We start from the raw sequence: 19,905 nt of genomic DNA, 5'->3' as shown, positions 1-19,905 counted from the left end.
GTTGCACACTGTACTCTGGCTGTGGTTGTGGACAGCGGCTTATAAAGATTCATCATCAACTCCAGGACTCTGTGATCGCCTCTTCTGGCTACCCATCCGATAATGTTCCCGATGCCACACATTCTGCTGACTGTCTCGGTGTACAATTCACCAACACCCCCGGGCCCCTTTCCGCTGTTGTTGGGGGTGGGGGGGTGGGGTTTGCTGGAGACCAGTTAACTGACAGTCCCACAACTTAGTACCCTTCCTTGGCAGAGGGTCCATGTGCATTATAAACAAGTTCCTTTTTAAATAAAATACTATGCTCCCTCCTCGTTTACTTCCTCAAGCACATAACTTGTAACCTTGTCTGTTTACCCAACACATATCGTTGTTGACATGGTACATTGCAACCCTCCCGAGCAAGGTCCCTCGGGCCTCTCGGTTTACTCGGAAGACTCACACCACTCACGTGTGGATATTTGAGTCCTTGGGGGAAAATTTGGGTATTGCCCATCTTGGGGCGCTAATGTCGGCCGGGCGCAAAGTTTAGCGCCCGGTGCTAATTATCGCCTCCGACTGCAAAATTCAGCTCTATCGCCACTGGAGGTGATTTGTGCGCTAAAGCAGGCGCTACACATCTCTCTTAAGGAGCAAACGTCAGGGAGCGAGGCGCTACCTCTGAATGCTACCGAAGCTTAGGCGATGCCAGTTACCATGGAAGCCAGACAGACTGGCGCCGTCCTGTTCTTAAAGGGGAGGGGCCATCTTGCTGGCCAGCCACACCCTGCTCATTGCAGCCTTGAATCTCGGCCTGGAGAGACCTCAAAAGCCATTGTTTTGGAAGCACTAATGGATAGGCCCAGGGAAAGAGCTCGACGCTTAGGAACCTCAAAAGTGGTGCTGAGGGCCCAAACTCCTCAGGACAGCGTTAAAACCAAAAATGTTGCCGACAAGAAAAGGCAGGAAGCGCCCGCCTTTAAATAGCGCTACCCCAGCCCCTTCCCAACTTGAAAACGTTTCCCTCTACCTGTTGTTCCTTGTGGCAGGCGTTAAGGCAGGGGGCGCGACTCAATATCCGGCCTGGGGCGCTACCGGGGCGTTGCACGCTTGACTGACGTCACGATCTGCAGTTTCAGGAGATCATGGCAGTAGTGTTTAGCGCCGCCTCAAAATGACTGGTCAATTTCGTGAGCGGTGCTAACATCGCCGCACCCGGGCACTAGCTGCTTTGCGCCCCATTAGCACCCTAAGAGGGCGCTAACGGAAGGCGCAAAGCAACTGAATTTTTTCACCCCTTCATTTTTCAATTTCGCGCCACAGAAGTGCCAGGCAATGACTATCTCCAACAGGCGAGAGTCTAACCACCGCCCCTTGACATTCAACAGCATTACCATCACCGAATCCCCCACCATCAACATCCTGGGGTCACCATTGACCAGAAACTTAACTGGACCAGCCACATAAATACTGTGGCAACAAGTAAGGAGTGTGATGAAATACTCTCCACTTGCCTGGATGAGTGCAGCTCCAACAACACTTAAGAAGCTCGATACCATCCAGGACAAAGCAGCCCGCTTGATTGGCACCCCATCCACCACCTTAAACAGTCACTCCCTCCACCACCGGCGCACCGTGGCTGCAGTGTGTACCATCTACAAGATGCACTGCAGCAACTCGCCAAGGCTTCTTTGGCAGCACCTCCCAAACCCGCGACCTCTTCCACCTAGAAGGACAAGGGCAGCAGGCGCATGGGAACACCACCACCTCCAAGTTCCCCTCCAAGTCACACACCATCCTGACTTAGAAGTTTATCGCCGATCCTTCATTGTCACTGGGTCAAAATCCTGGAACTCCCTCCTTAACAGCACTGTGGGAGTACCTTCACCACACAGACTGCAGCGGCTCAAGAAGGCGGCTCACCACCACCTTCTCAAGGGCGACTGGGGTTGGCCAATAAATGCTGGCCTTGCCAGTGACGCCCACATCCCATAAACGAATAACAAAACTATTTTTTCACACTGATGTGTTTGATCTTTTATTTTAAAAAAACTCTTACCAGTGTCCATTTTTTGGGAGTCGTTATTCAAATGAACCATCTGAGTGTTACAGGGAAGATCCGAGACTTTAACCAGCCTTTCCTTCACAATCACCGATGTGTATGCAGGGATGTTATCGTAAAAAGTATTTTATTACTTTTATAATTATAGACAAATCACATCTGTTTAATTAAAGGGTCGGAGACTTTGAGATAGAAGGGACTCCCACAGAATATTCCGAGCACCAGGGCTACAGAAAATTCCAAGTTAAGGAACAAGGTGAGTCATAATTCAAAAAGCTTTCATTCATTCTTAACTGCAGATCAGGTGAAGACAAGAATAAACGTTGCTGGGATTTTCATGGGTTTATTTTGTATCTTCTGTTGATGTTGGAATCTTAATTCAACTTCGATCTGGATTTATGAATAACATATACACACGACATGAATCAGACCAGGTTGGTTCATCAGAGCTGTCGTATGAAGTAGTGTTTTCAGACAATCATAGAATCATAGAAATTTATGGCAACCCATCGTGTCTGTGCCGACCAAAAGGGAGCTATCTCGCCTAATCTCACTTTCCAGCTCTTGGTCCATAGCCTTGTAGGTTACGGCACTTCAAGTGCATGTCCAAGTACTTTTTAAATGTGATGAGGGTTTCTGCCTCAACCACCCTTTCAGGCAGTGAGTTCCAGACCCCCACCACCCTCTGGGTGAAAAAAGTTCTCCTCAACTACCCTCTAAACCTTCTACCAATTATTTTAAATCTATGCCCCTTGGTTATTGACCTCTGCTGTGGGAAATAGGTCCTTCCTAGCCACTCTATCTAGGCCCCTTATAATTTTATCCCCTCAGCCTCCTCTGTTCCAAAGTAAACAGCCCCAGCCTATCCAATCTTTCCTCATAGCTAAAATTCTCCACTCCTGGCAACATCCTTGTAAATCTCCTCTGTACCCTCTCTAGTGCAATCACATCTTTCCTGTAATGTGGTGACCAGAACTGTATGCAGTATTCTAGCTATGGCCTAACTAGTGTTTTATACAGTTCCACCATAACCTCCCTGCTCTTATATTCTATGCCTCGGCTAATAAAGGAAAGTATCCCATATGCCTTCTTAACCACTTTATCTACCTGTCCTGCTTTCTTCAGGAAATCTGTGGATATGCACTCCAAGGTCCCTCTGTTCCTCTACACTACTCAGTATCCTACCATTTATTGTGCATCTTGTAGATGGTGCACACTGCAGCCACGGTACACCAGTGGTGGAGGGAGTGAATGTTTAAGGTGGTGGATGGGGTGCCAATCAAGCTGGCTGCTTTGTCCTGGATGGTGTCGAGCTTCTTGAGTGTTGTTGGAGCTGCACTCATCCAGGCAAGTGGAGAGTATTCCATCACACTTCTGACTTGTGCCTTGTAGATGGTGGAAAGGCTTTGGGGAGTCAGGAAGTGAGACACCTGCCGCAGAATACCCAGCCTCTGGCCTGCTCTTGTTGCCACAGTATTTATGTGGCTGGTCCAGTTAAGTTTCTGGTCAATGGTGACCCCCAGGATGTTGATGGTGGGGGATTCAGTGATAGTAATGCTGTTGAATGTCAAGGGGAGGTGGTTAGACTCTCGCTTGTTGGAGATAGTCATTGCCTGGCACTTCTGTGGCGCGAATGTTACCTGCCACTTATCAGCCCAAGCCTGAACGTCGTCCAGGTCCTGTTGCATGCGGGTATGGACGGCTTCATTATCTGAGGAGTTGTGAATGGCGCTGATTTGCCAATCATGTCCTCTGGTTATCAACCCTCCTGCCAGTGGAACCGGTTTCTTCCTCTGTACTCGATCAAAACCTCTCATATATCGAGCAGCAACATTTCTGGCGCTTTAGTCTGCCGATGAGCCTTTTAAATTAGAAGTGTCCAAGATTGCAATGACAACGTTCTGGTATTTAAAGCTCCCGGAGAGACAGTGGATAGTGCATTAAAAGTCTGAAAAGCAAGAAAATATGGACAGGGCACTTGCCCCCCCATGCTGCTCTTTGTACCTGAAATTCAATATAATAACTGTTTGAAATGGGTGGACTTTCAGCTGGCTTCCAAGCATTTGGAATTTGGATTCATAAATGCGACTGGCTCTTGGTTTGTAAGTGAAGTCATACTGTACCGGTTTGTCTTTTTGATTCAGCTTTGTTGCCTTTTATATAGAACTACATAGAATGTACAGCACAGAAACAGGCCATTCGGCCCAACTGGTGCATGCCGGTGTTTCTGCTGCACACGAGTCTCCTCCCTCCCCTCTTCATCTAAACCCATCAACATAACCTTCCATTCCTTTCTCCCGCATATGCTTATCTAACTTCCCCTTAAATCTTCTCTTCTTCTTCTTAGGCAGTCCCTCGGAACCGAGGATGACTTGCTTCCACATTAAAAATGAGTTCTCAGGTGACTGACGAGTCCAATGCGGGACCTACAGTCTCTGTCACAGGTGGGGCAGACGGTGGTTGAAGGGGCAGGTGGGTGGGGTGCTTGGGTTGACGTGCGCTCCTTGCGCTGCCTGTGCTTGGCTTCCACTTCTTGCTCCCGGCGAAGATACTCGAGGTGTTTGCCGCCTTCCCGGATGCTTATCCTCCACTTTGTGTGGTCTTGGGCCAGGGATTCCCAGGTGTCGGTGGGGATGTTACACTTTTTCAAGGAGACTTTGAGGGTGTCCTTGAAGTGTTTCCTCTGCCCACCTGGGGCTCTCTTGCCGTGTCGGAGCTCCGAGTAGAGCGCTTGTTTTGGGAGTCTCGTATCGGGCATGTGGACAATGTGACTCGTCCATCGGAGCTGATCGAGCGTGGTCAGAGCTTCGATGCTGGGGATGTTGGCCTGAGCGAGAACACTGACGTTGGTGCGCCTATCCTGCCAATTGATTTGCAGGATCTTGTGGAGGCAGCATTGGTGGTACCTCTCCAGTGTATTGAGGTGCCTGCTGGACATGGTCCATGTCTCTGAGGCATACAGCAGGGCAGGTATCACTGCTGCTCTGTAGGCCATGAGCTTAGTGCCGGGTTTGAGGTCCTGGTCTTCAAACACTCTCTTCCTCAGGCGACCGAAGGCTGCACTGGCACAATGAAGGCGGTGTTGGACTTCGTCATCATAAATGGCCTTCCCCTTAAATGCATCTATGCTAGTCACCTCAATTATCCAATAGGTGCATTGTTTTTTTATTTATTCGTCTTTTCAGGTCATTGCTAGTTATTTTTTTAATTCTTCTTCTTCTTCCTCTTGTTTATCACCAGCTAGAGAACATGTGTGTTGGCCTCTGAATGAAGGCAGCTCCTTCCGATATTGCAACAACAACAACTTGTATTTATATAGCGCCTTTAATGCCGTAAAACGTCCCAAGGCGCTTCACAGGTGTGTTAAAAGACAAAAAAAATTGACACTGAGCCACATAAGGAGAAATTAGGGCTTGGTCAAAGAGGTAGGTTTTAAGAAGCATCTTCAAGGAGGAAAGCGAGATAGAGAGGCGGAGAGGTTTAGGCAGGGAATTCCAGAGCTTAGGGCCTCAGCAACAGAAGGCACGGCCACCAATGGTTGAGCGATTATAATCAGGGATGCTCAAGAGGGCAGAATTAGAGGAGCGCAGATATCTCGGGGGGTTGTGGGGCTGGAGGAGATTATAGAGATGGGGGGGCGAGGCCATGGAGGGATTTGAAAACAAGGATTTTAGGTGCACAAGTTTACGAATTCCTCTTCCTCTTCGGGAGCTTGTCGAATCAGATGAGTGAGAGACAAATGACCAGGTTTTTTTTAGTTTGCTTGCAGCTGAGACAGGTCACACAGCCCCAAGTGCTCATGCCCACAGACTGCGCCAGGGCTTCCTGCTCATGTCGCGGTGATCTGCTTTCCCCACCTATGCTTCATTAAGGGGCCTTTCTGTGGGTCAGTAGGGGGCTGCTGCGTGTCGTCATGTATAAGAAACTTGAAGTGTAATACCCTTGGAAGTTATGAGTGCGACAATGGTTTCGATTGCACATTGCATTGTGTATGTTGTGGCCATGTTCGAAATGCAATGCAGTAGCAGAAGGTTTGTATGGGTTACCTGGACAGGTGCATGGGAACACCACCACCTCCAAGTTTCCCTCCAAGTCACACACCATCCTGACTTGGAAGTATATCGGCCGTTCCTTTAGCGTGGCTGGGTCAAAATCCTGGAACTCCCTCCCTAACAGCACCGTGGAAGCACCTTCACCACACGGACTGCAGCGGTTCAAGAAGGCGGCTCACCACCACCACCACCTTCTCAAGGGCAATTAGGGATGGGCAATAAATGCTGGCCTCGCCAGCAACACCCACATCCCATGAACGAATAAAAAAAAAATTGTGGAGCAGTTTGAAAGAGAAGGCTTATGACATGCAGCATTGGTCCTGAAATGTCTAATGACAGATAGTCTCAGCTTGACATAGTTCTTAATACCTGCTGCCCTATTATTTTTCTTGTCCGCATGTCCTGTGAGTAGGGGAAACAGCGATGAGCTTATTCACCAACTGCTGCCAGGAACAAGGCCGTGCTGGTCTGCGGGGAAGGTGTCTTGAAATGCCAAACAGGCCAGACCTGCCGAAACCAACCTCGTGCAACTGCACTTCCATTTTGCTTGCCATTAAACACCTGGGGGGTAGAAATTCGTCAGTGCAAAATGAGAGATATCGTATGGGCTCATCGCTGTTCGACACCTCACCCAATATTCAGTTCCATTGAAGTGAAAGGAATTGAGCATCGGGTGGAGCCTGTATTAGGTCCCGGCCCCATGTCCAATTTCACTCCTGCTTCCCGTTTAAGCAGCGCCTCGAATTCAAAATTCTCATTGTTGTTTTCAAATCCCTCCATGGCCTCGCCCCTCCCTATCTCTGTAATCTCCTTCAGCCCCACAGCCCCTCCCCCCCGAGATATCTGCGCTCCTCTAAATCTGCCCTCTTGAGCATCCCTGATTATAATCGCTCAACCATTGGTGGCGTGCCGTCTGTTGCCGAGGCCCTAAGCTCTGGAATTCCCTCCCTAAACCTCTCTGCCTCCCTAGCTCTCTTTCCTCCTTTAAGACGGTCCGTAAAACCTGCCTCTTTGACCAAGCTTTTGGTCATCTGCCCTAATTTTTCCTTATGTGGATCGGTGTCCAATTTCTTTGTCTTAAATTACTCCTGTGCAGCACCTTGGGACGTTTTACTACATTAAAGGCGCTATATAAACACAAGTTGTTGTTGTTGCAATGGTCAGATGCTGTAACAATCCAATTATTTATGCATTGATTTCGATTTGCTTCATTTGTGGCTGGCACGTCTCCCCTCCCCAGGGTTAGGGAAAGCTGACAAATATCTTACCTTCATTTTGAACCCTTAGGAAGACTGCAACAATATCTGTACCCATATGCAGCCACTTGCCTATAATTTGAGCGTGCTGGCCAGATTTTCCACATCCCCAAGGTAAGCTCCCTGCTGAAAGCCAAAGGCAGACAGATTCCAGTCATTATTCAAACACGCTGGTCATGGAGATCATTGTTTTACTTGGTTGCTGGCCAGTTTTGTTCCAGAAACTAGGCACACACAAATAAAAAAGCCTGAATTGTGCTTCAGTGGAAAATCTTGCCTGAATTACCACGTTTATCCAGTTAACTTATCTGTCGTCCATCTATCCCTCTGTGCCCAAGCGTCTACGCATTTCTGTTACTCAAGAGCTGCATCATATAAATACGTTCAAAGCTGGTGGAATGTAAAAGATGCAAATTCAAGTTCGGGCCTGGCAGAATATTCCGGGACCCCGCACCACGAGGGATGCCTGCCCGCCGCTAGAGGCAGAAGGGACACCTTGGGCGTAATGATAGAATGAGAGAATAATTTGGCACAGAAGGAGCCCATTCGGCCCATCGTGTCAACGCCATCCCTTTTGAAGAGCAATCCAGTTAGTCCCACACCCCCGCTCTTCCCCATATCCCTGCATTTTATTCTCCTTTAAGTATTTATCCAATTCCCTTTTGAAGGCTACTATTGAATCTGCCTCCACCCCTCTACCAGGCAGTGCATTCCAGATCCAAACCATTCGCTGCGTTATAAACTTTTCATCATGTCGCCTCTGGTTCTTTTGGCAATCACCTTAAACCTGTGGAGTGATTATTTGCACTGTTTGTTTCTGCACGTGTGCCTGTTTGGCACCATGTGTGCACACTCGAATTGCAGTACCAAACAGGCACATACGTGTACAGAAACAGGCGGCGCAAAGAATCACACTGTAGTACAAAACGGTGCGGCTCCTGTGGACTGCACCGCGTCACATTCCTCGGCTCAGTGTGGAGAGAGTCAGGGAACGGGATGGAGCGGGGGTGGAGAGGAGAGGGGATCAAAGGGGGGAGAGGAGAGGGGATCGAAGGGGGAGAGGAGAGGGGATCGAAGGGGGAGAGGAGAGGGGATCGAAGGGGGAGAGGAGAGGGGATCGAAGGGGGAGAGGAGAGGGGATCGAAGGGGGAGAGGAGAGGGGATCGAAGGGGGAGAGGAGAGGGGATCGAAGGGGAGAGGACAGGGGATCGAAGGGGGAGAGGAGAGGGGATCGAAGGGGGAGAGGAGAGGGAATCGAAGGGGGAGAGGAGAGGGGATCGAAGGGGGAGAGGAGAGGGGATCGAAGGGGGAGAGGAGAGGGGATCGAAGGGGGAGAGGAGAGGGGATCGAAGGGGGAGAGGAGAGGGGATCGAAGGGGGAGAGGAGAGGGGATCGAAGGGGGAGAGGAGAGGGGATCGAAGGGGGAGAGGAGAGGGGATCAAAGGGGGAGAGGAGAGGGGATCGAAGGGGGAGAGGAGAGGGGATTGAAGGGGGAGAGGAGAGGGGATCGAAGGGGGAGAGGAGAGAGGATCGAAGGGAGAGAGAGGAGAGGGGATCGAAGGGGGAGAGGAGAGGGGATCGAAGGGGGAGAGGAGAGGGGATCGTAGGGGGAGAGGAGAGGGGATTGAAGGGGGGAGAGGAGAGGGGATCGAAGGGGGAGAGGAGAGGGGATTGAAGGGGGGAGAGGAGAGGGGATCGAAGGGGAGAGGAGAGGGGATCAAAGGGGGTGGGAGTGGAGAGGGGATCAAAGCGGGAGAGGAGAGGGGATGGAAGGGGGAGAGGAGAGGGGATTGAAGGGGAGAGGAGAGGGGATCGAAGGGGGAGAGAGGAGAGGGGATCAAAGGGGTAGAGGAGAGGGGATCGAAGGGGGAGAGGAAAGGATATTGCATCTTGACCGAACAGTAATGAATAGAGGAGACGCAATGTACCTTTTACTATTTACTGAGTAAATGGGTGGACATTACAGCACATTGTCTGCATGGCAGAACCCGAAACTGAAAGTGAAAGACAAAGTAAAACCGAGCCCCCCAGCACCCCCTTCAGGTAACACCCAGGAACTGGGACAAAATTAATTGAAGCAAAACTCAAAACACAACACTCCTTTCCCCCAGATAAAACCCTTTAGTCCTCCAGGCGTCTGGGATGGAATCTAACCCGACTTGAGCGCCGCTGGACAGGCATAGTCGGGGTGCCACTGCTAGCCGCAGGAAAACCTTCCTCCATGGCTGATGACTCCGTGACACCTTCTGTCGATGTGGCTTCCATCGTTGTTGCAGGAAGCAGGCTGTCACTGCCTGGCAGAGGTGGCGGAGACAATGGCCTAGCCTGTGACGTCTCTGTTACTCTCACCGGAGTACGACCCCGTAGCTGGTCTATGTGGCTTCTGTGTAGCTGGCCATCAGGTGTATGGACGCTGTACAACAGGGGACCCGTGGCCTGCTCCACCATGGCAGGCATCCATTTGTCTCCTCCTGCATAGCAACGGGCAAACACAGTCTCTGACGGCTCGAACTGCCTGGCGGTGCCCTGGTGCTTCTTAGCCAGCTCTTCTTGCTTTGTGTGCATCTCATCCCTGTAGTCTGGGTGTAGCCGGTCCAGTGCAGTCGCCAGCCGGCGACCCATCAGCATCTCGGCAGGACTCTTCCCCGTTGCTGAGTTTGGTGTGGTATGCTGTGATAACAGGAACCTGGCCAATCTGGTTTGCCAGTCCCCCACCGATATCCTCACCAGTGCCTCTTTTGTGGTTTGCACCATCCTCTCTGCCTGCCCGTTAGAGGAGGGGTGATATTCTAGGGAATGTGGCCGGCCAAGTGGAAAAAGTGCTAGTAGGTGAGCACTTTGGTGATAGTGACCATAATATGGTAAGATTTAAGGTGGTCATGGAAAAGGACAGGGATGGGCCGGAAATAAAGGTTCTAAATTGGGGGAAGGCCGATTTTAATAGGATAAGGCAGGATCTGGCCAAAATGGACTGGGATCAGCTACTTGTAGGAAAATCCGCATCGGAGCAATGGGAGGCTTTCAGAAGGGAGATTGAGATCATACAAGGGCAACATGTTCCCATAAAGGTCAAGAGTGGTTCCAAAAACCACAGGGAACCGTGGATGTCAGGGGATATACGGGAATGGATTAGGAAAAAAAGGAGGGCTTTTGGTAGATACAAAAGGCTAAAGACGGAGGAAGCCCTAGAGGAGTACAAAAAGTGCAGGGGGATACTTAAAAAAGAAATTAGGAGATCAAGGAGGGGCCATGAAATAACACTGGCGAGCAAAATAAAGGAAAATCCGAAGATGTTTTATAAGTATATTAAGGGTAAAAGGATAACTAGGGAAAAAATAGGGCCCATTAGGGACAAAAGTGGCAATCTGTGTGTGGAGCCGGAAGATGTAGGAGGGGTTCTAAATGAATTTTTTGCATCTGTTTTCACTATGGAGAAGGACGATGTAGACATAGAAATAGGGCGGGGGGACTGTGATATGCTCGAACATATTAACATCGAGAGGGAGGAGGTATTGGCGGTTTTAGCTGGCCTAAAAATGGATAAATCCCCAGGCCCGGATGAAATGTACCCCAGGCTGCTGTGTGAGGCAAAGGAGGAGATTGCGGGGGCTCTAACACATATATTCAGGACCTCTCTGGCCACAGGGGATGTGCCAGAGGACTGGAGAACCGCTAATGTAGTACCATTATTCAAGAAGGGTAGTAGGGAAAAACCGGGGAACTACAGGCCAGTGAGCCTAACATCAGTGGTAGGAAAATTACTGGAAAAAATCCTGAGGGACAAAATTTGTCTCCACTTGGAGAGGCAAGGATTAATCAGGGATAGTCAACATGGCTTTGTCAAGGGAAGATCATGTCTGACTAATTTGATTGAATTTTTTGAGGGGGTGACTAGGTGTGTGGATGAGGGTAACGCAGTGGATGTGGTATACATGGATTTCAGTAAGGCCTTCGATAAAGTCCCGCACAGGAGACTGGTCAAGAAGGTAAGAGCCCATGGAATCCAGGGTGCCTTGGCACATTGGATACAAAACTGGCTTAGTGGCAGAAGGCAGAGGGTGATGGTCGAAGGTTGTTTTTGTGACTGGAAACCTGTGGCCAGTGGGGTACCACAGGGATCGGTGCTGGGTCCCTTGCTGTTTGTGGTCTACATTAATGACTTGGATATGAATGTAAAGGGTATGATCAGTAAATTCGCGGATGATACTAAAATTGGTAGGGTGGTAAATAGCGAGGAGGGTAGCCTCAGTCTGCAGAACGATATAGATGGGTTGGTCAGATGGGCGGAACAGTGGCAAATGGAATTTAACCCGGAAAAGTGCGAGGTGATGCACTTTGGGGGGTCTAACAAGGCAAGGGAATACACAATGAAGGGAAAGACCCTAGGCAAGACGGAGGGTCAGAGGGATCTGGGTGTGCAGGTACACAGATCCCTGAAGGCGGCGGAACAGGTGGATAAGGTGGTAAAAAAGGCATATGGGATACTTGCCTTCATTAGCCGAGGCATAGAATATAAGAGCAAGGAGGTTATGATGGAGCTGTATAAAACACTGGTTAGGCCACAGCTGGAATACTGTGTGCAGTTCTGGTCGCCACACTACAGGAAAGATGTGATCGCGTTAGATCGCGTTAGAGAGGGTGCAGAGGAGGTTCACCAGGATGTTACCAGGGCTGGAGCGCTTCAGCTATGAAGAGAGACTGGGCAGATTGGGTTTGTTTTCCTTGGAGCAGAGGAGGCTGAGGGGGGACATGATTGAGGTGTACAAAATTGTGAGGGGCATAGATAGGATGGATGCTGAGGAGCTTTTCCCCTTAGTAGAGGGGTCAATAACTAGGGGGCATAGATTCAAGGTAAAGGGCGGGAGGTTTAGAGGGGATTTGAGAAAGAACTTTTTCACCCAGAGGGTGGTTGGAGTCTGGAACTCACTGCCTGAAAGGGTTGTGGAGGCAGAAACCCTCACAACATTTAAGAAGCATTTGGATGAGCATTTGAAATGCCATAGCATACAAGGCTACGGGCCAAATGCTGGAATATGGGATTAGATTAGACAGGGCTTGATGGCCGGCATGGACACGATGGGCCGAAGGGCCTCTATCCGTGCTGTATTACTCTATGACTCTATGACTCTATGATAGGGCGCTGTGGTCACGTGGCGGATCCAATTTCTGCCTGCAAAAGCCTTGAACTCCGCTGACGTGAAGGCTGCTCCATTGTCCGAAACCAGCACGTCGGGGACCCCATGTGTGGCAAACAGCAAACGCAACGCGTTGATCACTGCACTGGATGTCATGGTGCTCATGATAGCCACCTCCAGCCATTTCGAATGAGAACCCACCACTATCAAAAAGACCTTCCCTTGAAATGGCCCTGCAAAGTCAATGTGGAGTCTTGACCATTTACGAGTGGTCCACTCCCAGGGGTGAAGGGGAGCCTTGGATGGGCTATGGCGATTCAGCTGACATGTCCCACAGCTCTTTACCACCTGCTCCACGTCTCGGTCCAACCCCGGCCACCAGACGTAGCTTCTCGCCAACGCCTTCATGTGCACAATCCCAGGGTGTGAGTCATGCAGCATTTTCAGCACCTCCTCTCTTGCGGCGGCAGGAACCACCACACGGCTTCACCAGAGCACGCAGTTCTTGTGTGCAGGCATTTCATGGCGCCTCTGAACGAAGGGCTTGAAATGCTCCTCCTGGACCTCGGAGGGCCAGCCATGCAGCAGCCAGCGTAGCACCCGTGATAAGACTGGATCTTTCTGTGTGAGGCTGCCAATCCACTGGGCATGGAGTGGGGCCTCCGGAACCTCCTCCAGTAGCAGCACCTCCAGGGGTGGTGGCGTCTCAGCCATCGGCCGGTTCAAAGGCAAGCGACTCAGAGCATCAGCATTAGCCAGCATCTTCCCAGGCCTGTAGCACAGTTCATAACTGTAGGCCCCCAACATCAGACTCCACCGAAGCATACGCGGTGATATGATCTGGGGCATGGGCTTGGAGTGATGCAGGAGCCCCAAGAGTGGCTTGTGGTCTGTGTAGATGACGATCTGTCTCCCTAACAGGTACTGGCTGAACTTCTTTACCCCAAATATGATGGCTAGGGCATCCTTGTCAATCTGGGCGTAATTACGTTCTGTTGTTGAGAGTGTTCTTGAGGCAAAACTGATAGGCGCTTCCCGGCCATCTGGCTCTATGTGACCCAACAGATCTCCCAGCCCGTATGGTGAGGCATCACACACCAACACCAATGGCTTGTTTTCCTCATAGTGTGCCAGAACCTTATCTGCTTGTAGCAGTTCCTTTGCCTGTCTGTAGGCTGTTTCATGAGCTGAGGTCCAGTTCCACACTGTTGCTTGGTCTAACAGCCTGTGCAGTGGCTCTAAGATTGTGGCTTTGCCCTTGAGAAAACAACTGTAGAAGTTTAACAGTCCGAGGAATGCCTGCAGTTCGGTCTTGTTCTTGGGGGTGGGAGCGCTCCTGATAGCCTCCACCTTCTCCGTAGTCGGATGCACACCGTCTTTGTCCACTCGGAATCCCAAGAACTCCACCCCATTGGAAGCAAACACACATTTCTCCTTCTGAAGGCGTAGTCCTACCTCAGCCAGCCGGCGTAGTACTTCCTGCAGCCGCTCATCATGGGCTTCCTCTGTCTTGCCTGTAATCAGTATGTCATCCAAATAAGGCTGAACTCCTGGAACACCAGCCAACAGGGTGTCCATGAACCTCTGACAGATTGCCACAGCCATAGACACCGCAAACTGCAGCCTTGTGGCTCGGAAAAGTCCTCTGTGGGTGTTGATTGTCCACAGCTCGGCTGACTCTTCATCCAGGACCAGTTGCTGGTATGCTTGCTTGAGATCCAGCTTGGTGAACAGAGTGCCTCCAGCCAGTGTTGAAAACAGCTCTGTAACTGTTGGTAAGGGATACACATCTGGTAACACAGCAGTATTAACCGTACATCTGTAATCTCCACAGATTCGCAGGCCCCCATCCTTCTTTGCAATGGGCACGATAGGGGTGGCCCAATGATAGTTCTTCACTGGCAAGAGAACCCCTTGGTTCACCAGCTTATCCAGGGCCTCATCCACCTTCTTGCGCAATGCAAAAGGCACTGGTCATGCCTTGAAGAACTTAGGCGCTACCCCTGGGTCCACTTCGATTGAGACTGGCAGTCCCCGACAGGCCCCGAACTCACCAAAAACCTCTTCATAGTTCTCCAACATAGGCATTATGGGCTGTCGCTGTACCGTGTGTACTCCTGTCACTTCAATACCGAGGGGCTCAAACCAATCTCTGCCCAGCAGGCTTGTGCCCTGCCCCGCCACCACATAAAGTGGAAGTGTGTCCTTGCCTGCCTGATACTTAACTTCCACATGAATCATACCCAGCACCTGGAGTTGAGCTTGGGACCAGTGCCGTAGCATGCCACTGACCTGAGCCATCGCCAGGGGTTCACTTGGCCACAGCCTATTGTAAGTCTCTTCACTTATCAACGAACACGCTGAGCCTGAATCCACCTCCATGCAGACTGGTGCCCCATTCATGATCACATTTGCCGTGTATCCCCACCGTCTGTGGGGTAGCTGCTCAGCTTCCGTGGTATACACTGTGTACTCATCGTTGTCCTCCAGTGTCTGGGTGTGTGTCTGCGATGCTTGTGTTGGCTCTGCTGCAGCAGCCTGAGCTTTCTTCATGCAGACACGAGCTATGTGTCCTCTTTTCTTACAGAAATGACATACCGCTGACACAAATTTGCATGTAGTGGAACCATGAAGAGCCCCACAGCGGAGACATTTTCTTCCTGTCCCTTTAGTTGCCTCCATGTCTCTCGCAGCAGCAGCTGCGTGTGTGGTCTTGTGCACCTCCTCGGCGGCCTGAGATGGTGCTGCCTCTATACGGAGCATACGTGTGTTCATCGATGCAGCCTCTGCTGCTAAAGCCTTCTCCTCGGCCAGTCGGAACGTCAGAGCCTTCTCCGCTAACAGCTGTCTCTGCAATGCCGAGTCCAGCACTCCACTCACAATCCAATCATGGAGCATATTGTCTAACTGGTCACCAAAATTACAATGTAATGAACGTTTCCTCAACTCAGCAATGTAACTTGAAATAGATTGTCCAGGCTGTTGTTTACAATTGTGAAAATGGAAATGCTGCACAATCTCTGAGGGTTTTGGGTTAAAATGTTTCTGCAGCTTCTCAATCAAATCAGCATAATCCACCTCACTAGGTTTACGAAGAGCCACCAATGAACGCAGGACGGAGTAAGTAGCAGCTCCGCATACACTTAGCAACACTGAGCGCTTCTACTCTTCTTTGTCAATATTATTGGCTTCAAAGAAACACCCCAGTCTTTCTGTGTATTCCTCCCATGACCTGTCCTTATCCCCAGAGAACTCTTCAATACGTCCCAAGGTCGTCATAGTTTTAATGTGCACTGTCCCTTTAAGATCCACGGACATTTTTCTTTCTCTCCTCTGGCCAGAGTTACGGTAGCTACACTCACGGTAGTTGCCTGGCCCGCACAATACTCTGTCCGCTGTCTACGTCACAGCTAGCCAACTATCAAAATGCCGTTGATGTTGCTAGCTGAGTGGCCCGCTCGTCGCAATTTCCAATATCACGGCTGTAGGTTTGCATGTCTATCTCCGTCCTTCTAGAGAGTTCAACAGCCGCCTCGTCACCAGTATTGCATCTTGACCGAACAGTAATGAATAAAGGAGACGGAATGTACCTTTTATTATTTACTGAGTAAATGGGTGGACATTACAGCACATTGTCTGCATGGCAGAACCCGAAACTGAAAGTGAAAGACAAAGTAAAACCGAGCCCCCCAGCACCCCCTTCAGGTAACACCCGGGAACTGGGACAAACTTAATTGAAGCAAAACTCGAAACACAACAGAGGGGATCGAAGGGGGGAGAGGAGAGGGGATCGAAGGGGGGAGAGGAGAGAGGATCGAAGGGGGAGAGGAGAGGGGATTGAAGGGGGAGAGGAGAGGGGATCGAAGGGGTGGGAGTGGAGAGGGGATCAAAGCGGGAGAGGAGAGGGGATTGAAGGGGGAGAGGAGAGGGGATTGAAGGGGGAGAGGAGAGGGGATCGAAGGGAGAGAGGAGAGAGGATCGAAGGGGGAGAGGAGAGAGGATCGAAGGGGGAGAGGCGAGCGGATCGAAGGGGGGAGAGGAGAGCTGATCGAAGGGGGAGAGGAGAGGAGATCGAAGGGGGAGAGGAGAGCTGATCGAAGGGGGGAGAGGAGAGGAGATCGAAGGGGGAGAGGAGAGGAGATCGAAGGGGGAGAGGAGAGAGGATCAAAGGGGGAGAGAGGAGGGGATCGAAGGGGGAGAGGAGAGGTGATTGAAGGGGGAGAGGAGAGGGGATTGAAGGGGGTGGGATTGGAGAGGGGATCAAAGCGGGAGAGGAGAGGGGATTGAAGGGGGAGAGGAGAGGGGATCGAAGGGGGTGGGAGTGGAGAGGGGATCGAAATGGGTGGGAGAGGAAAGGGGACTGAAGGTGGTGGGAGAGGAGAGGGGATCAAAGCGGGTAGCAGTTGAGGGGGGATCGAAGGGGGTGGGAGTGGAGAGGGGATCAAAGCGGGAGAGGAGAAGGGATTGAAGGGGGAGAGGAGAGGGGATCAAAGCGGGAGAGGAGAGGTGATCGAAGGGGGAGAGGAGAGGGGATTGAAGGGGGAGAGGAGAGGGGATCGAAGGGGATGGGACTGGAGAGGGGTTCGAAGTGGGTGGGAGAAGAAAGGGGACTGAAGGTGGTGGGAGAGGAGAGGGGATCAAAGCGGGTAGGAGTGGAGAGGGGATCGAAGGGGGGAGAGGAGAGGGGATCAGAGGAGGAGAAGGTCAGGAACTCAGGGCCTGGAGAGAAGGTCAGGAGCTCGGGGAGGGGAAGGTCAGGAACTCGGGAATGGGGGATGGAGAGAAGGTCAGGAACTCAGGGGGGAAGGTCAATAACTCGGGGGGTGGGGTTGGAGAGAAGGTCAGGAACTCGGCGGATAAAGTCAGGAGCTCGGGGGCAGGTCATGAACTCAGGGGAGGAGAAGGTCAGGAACTCACAGGTGGGGGAGAAATTCAGGAACTTGTGGGGGGTAGAAAATCAGAAAATCGGGGGCAGGAGAAGGAGATTGGGCCTATGCTCTCTCAAGTTTAGAAGAATGAGAGGTGATCTCATTGACACGTACAAGATTCTGAAGGGGATTGACAGGGTAGATGCTGAGAGGTAGTTTCCCCTGGCTGGAGTGTCTAGAACTATGGGGCATAGTCTCAGGATAAGGGGTCGGCCATTTAAGACCGAGAAGAGGAGGAATTTCTTCACTCAGAGGGTGGTGAATCTTCGGAATTCTCTACCCCAGAGGGCTGTGAATGCTGAGTCTTTGAGTATATTCAAGGCTGAGATCTACAGATTTTTGGACTCTAGGGGAATCAAGGGACACGGAGATCGGGTGGGAAAGTGGAGTTGAGGTCAATGATCAGCCATGACCTTATTGAATGGCGGAGCAGGCTCGAGGGGCCGTAAGGCCGACTCCTGCTCTTATTTCTTATGTTCTTATGTCAGAAAATCAGGAGGGGAGAATGTCTGGAACTTGTTGGGGAAGTGAATGTCCTAACCCGGTGGGGGTGCGGCGAGGCGGGGTGAGCCCTGTCTGTTATCTGAAAGCAGTAGTGTTAGCACTGTGGAATCTGTCTGAATAGTTAAAATTATGCACTGCATATACCTTAATTGCTCAGGCAGGCAGGATCAAATGATACATTCCAGACAAACTGCTGGGTGTGCCTTGTCCTCCAAGGGGACCGATCAGAAATCTGGTCTTGTCGTTCAAGGGGAGCAATCCGAACTTTGGTGTTGCAAGTAGATGCTGCCTTTAATCTGTGCCCTCTGGTTATCGACCCTTCAGCCACTGGAAACATTTTCTCTTTATTTACTCTATCTAAACCCTTCATGATTTCAAACACCTCTATCAAATCCCCTCTTAGCCTTCACTGCTCTAAGGAGAACAACCCCAGCTTCTCCAGTCTATCCATGTAACTGTAACCCCTCATCCCTGGAGCCATTCTAGTAACTCTCTTCTGTACCCTCTCCGAAGCCTTCACATCCTTCCTAAAGTGTGGTGCCCAGAATTGGACACAATGCTCCAGCTGGGGCCGAAGCCTGTGATTCCCCATTCTTTGACATTAACGGGTTTCGTGATAAGCCATCCGCTGTTTGGAAAAGGCCCACCTATTCCGCGGAACTTGGAAAACTCTAACGGTAATGCTCTTTGCTTTCATTAATCAATAAAAGAAAACTTGTTGTTGTTGTCCTACTATGTAGCTTACAAGAAAAAAAAGGAAAGGAATGGCACAATGGTTCTACCTTATACTATTAACCTGTCGAAGACAAAACGTTACTTTATACCCGGAGCTCCTTTTCGTATACTGGTATGTATGAATTCACAATGAAGTTGTTGGGGTGAAATTGGACAGAGGCAGGGACGCACTACCAGTGATAGCGCATCAGGCACCTGTTGTGCACCCCGCCCGATATTCAGTTCTGTTTTGCTTATTTGTTTTTGGGATGTGGGTGTCGCTGGCAAGGCCAGCATTTATTGCCCATCCCTAGTTGCCCTTGAGAAGGTGGGGGTGAGGCGCCTTCTTGAACGGCTGCAGTCCATGTGGTGAAGGTACTCCCACAGTGTTGTTAGGGAGGGAGTTCCAGGATTTTGACCCAGCGACGATGAAGGAACGGCCAATATGCTTCCAAGTCAGGATGGTGTGTGACTTGGAGGGAAACTTGGAGGTGGTGACGTTACCATCAGGGTAGAAATTCATTGAGGGCGGTGACACAAACGGGCGGTGTCGGATGGGCTGCCCGTCAGAGGCTGCGCCTGATACGGAACTGAATATCAGGTGGTGCGTATAATGGGCGGCCAATCCGATACCGCCCATGTTGCGCCCCCACCCGAGATGAATTTCTACCCTCAAGTATAAGTGGCGCGGTCCATGCAATATCACTGGTTTAGCGCCACAACCCCAGGCTCATTTCCAGCCCAAAAACCTTTTTTTTAACGGAAGGAAGAGTGCATTATGTTGTGCCATTATCAAGTTGATCAAGGAAGAACCTATCTTGTCATTGTTTACAGGCATTGGTAACCTATCCCGATGGTTCTCCTGTCTCCGAAGTGCCCATTGAAATTGGAATCATTATCTCAGAGGAAAAGACAATACAAGCCAGTCAGAATGGATTTACTGACAGTATTGGTGAATTGAGTCTCTCCTTCGATGTTCCTCAAAATACAAGCGATATATATATTACGGTGAGAATATGTTTTCAAAAACATCTTATGGTTTCTCTCAATTCATCAGTGCATACTGATTCTGATGTGTTAAGTGGGGGGGTGGCGGGGGGCAGTTGAACTCGGCCAGGGGTTCAAAACAGACAGAATCACTTTTGCTGCCTGTTATTACAGAGGATATACGGCAAAGAAACAGGCCATTCGGCCCATCCAGTCCATGCCGGCGTTTATGCTCCACTTGAGCCTCCTCCCATCTATCCTCATCTAACTCTATCAGTATAACCCTCT

The 19,905-nt window shown here is 50.5% G+C and overlaps 1 protein-coding gene across 1 annotated transcript in view; it reads left to right on the top strand.

The window, feature by feature from the left end:
• LOC147095718 (complement C3-like) overlaps nucleotides 1–19,905 on the top strand; it is a 108,993-nt gene that overhangs the window by 29,452 nt on the left and 59,636 nt on the right. The window contains exons 5-7 of the mRNA XM_085973701.1: nucleotides 2,215–2,297; nucleotides 18,657–18,763; nucleotides 19,465–19,638. Coding sequence (XP_085829827.1) covers nucleotides 2,215–2,297; nucleotides 18,657–18,763; nucleotides 19,465–19,638 — 364 coding nt within the window. The remainder of the gene's footprint in view (nucleotides 1–2,214; nucleotides 2,298–18,656; nucleotides 18,764–19,464; nucleotides 19,639–19,905) is intronic.

Source organism: Somniosus microcephalus, unplaced genomic scaffold, assembly GCF_052327205.1.
Source record: "Somniosus microcephalus isolate GS21.2 unplaced genomic scaffold, FLI_Smic_1.0 unresolved_chr1, whole genome shotgun sequence".
NCBI lineage: Eukaryota > Metazoa > Chordata > Chondrichthyes > Squaliformes > Somniosidae > Somniosus > Somniosus microcephalus.
This window is presented reverse-complemented; position numbering and strand designations above follow the sequence as displayed.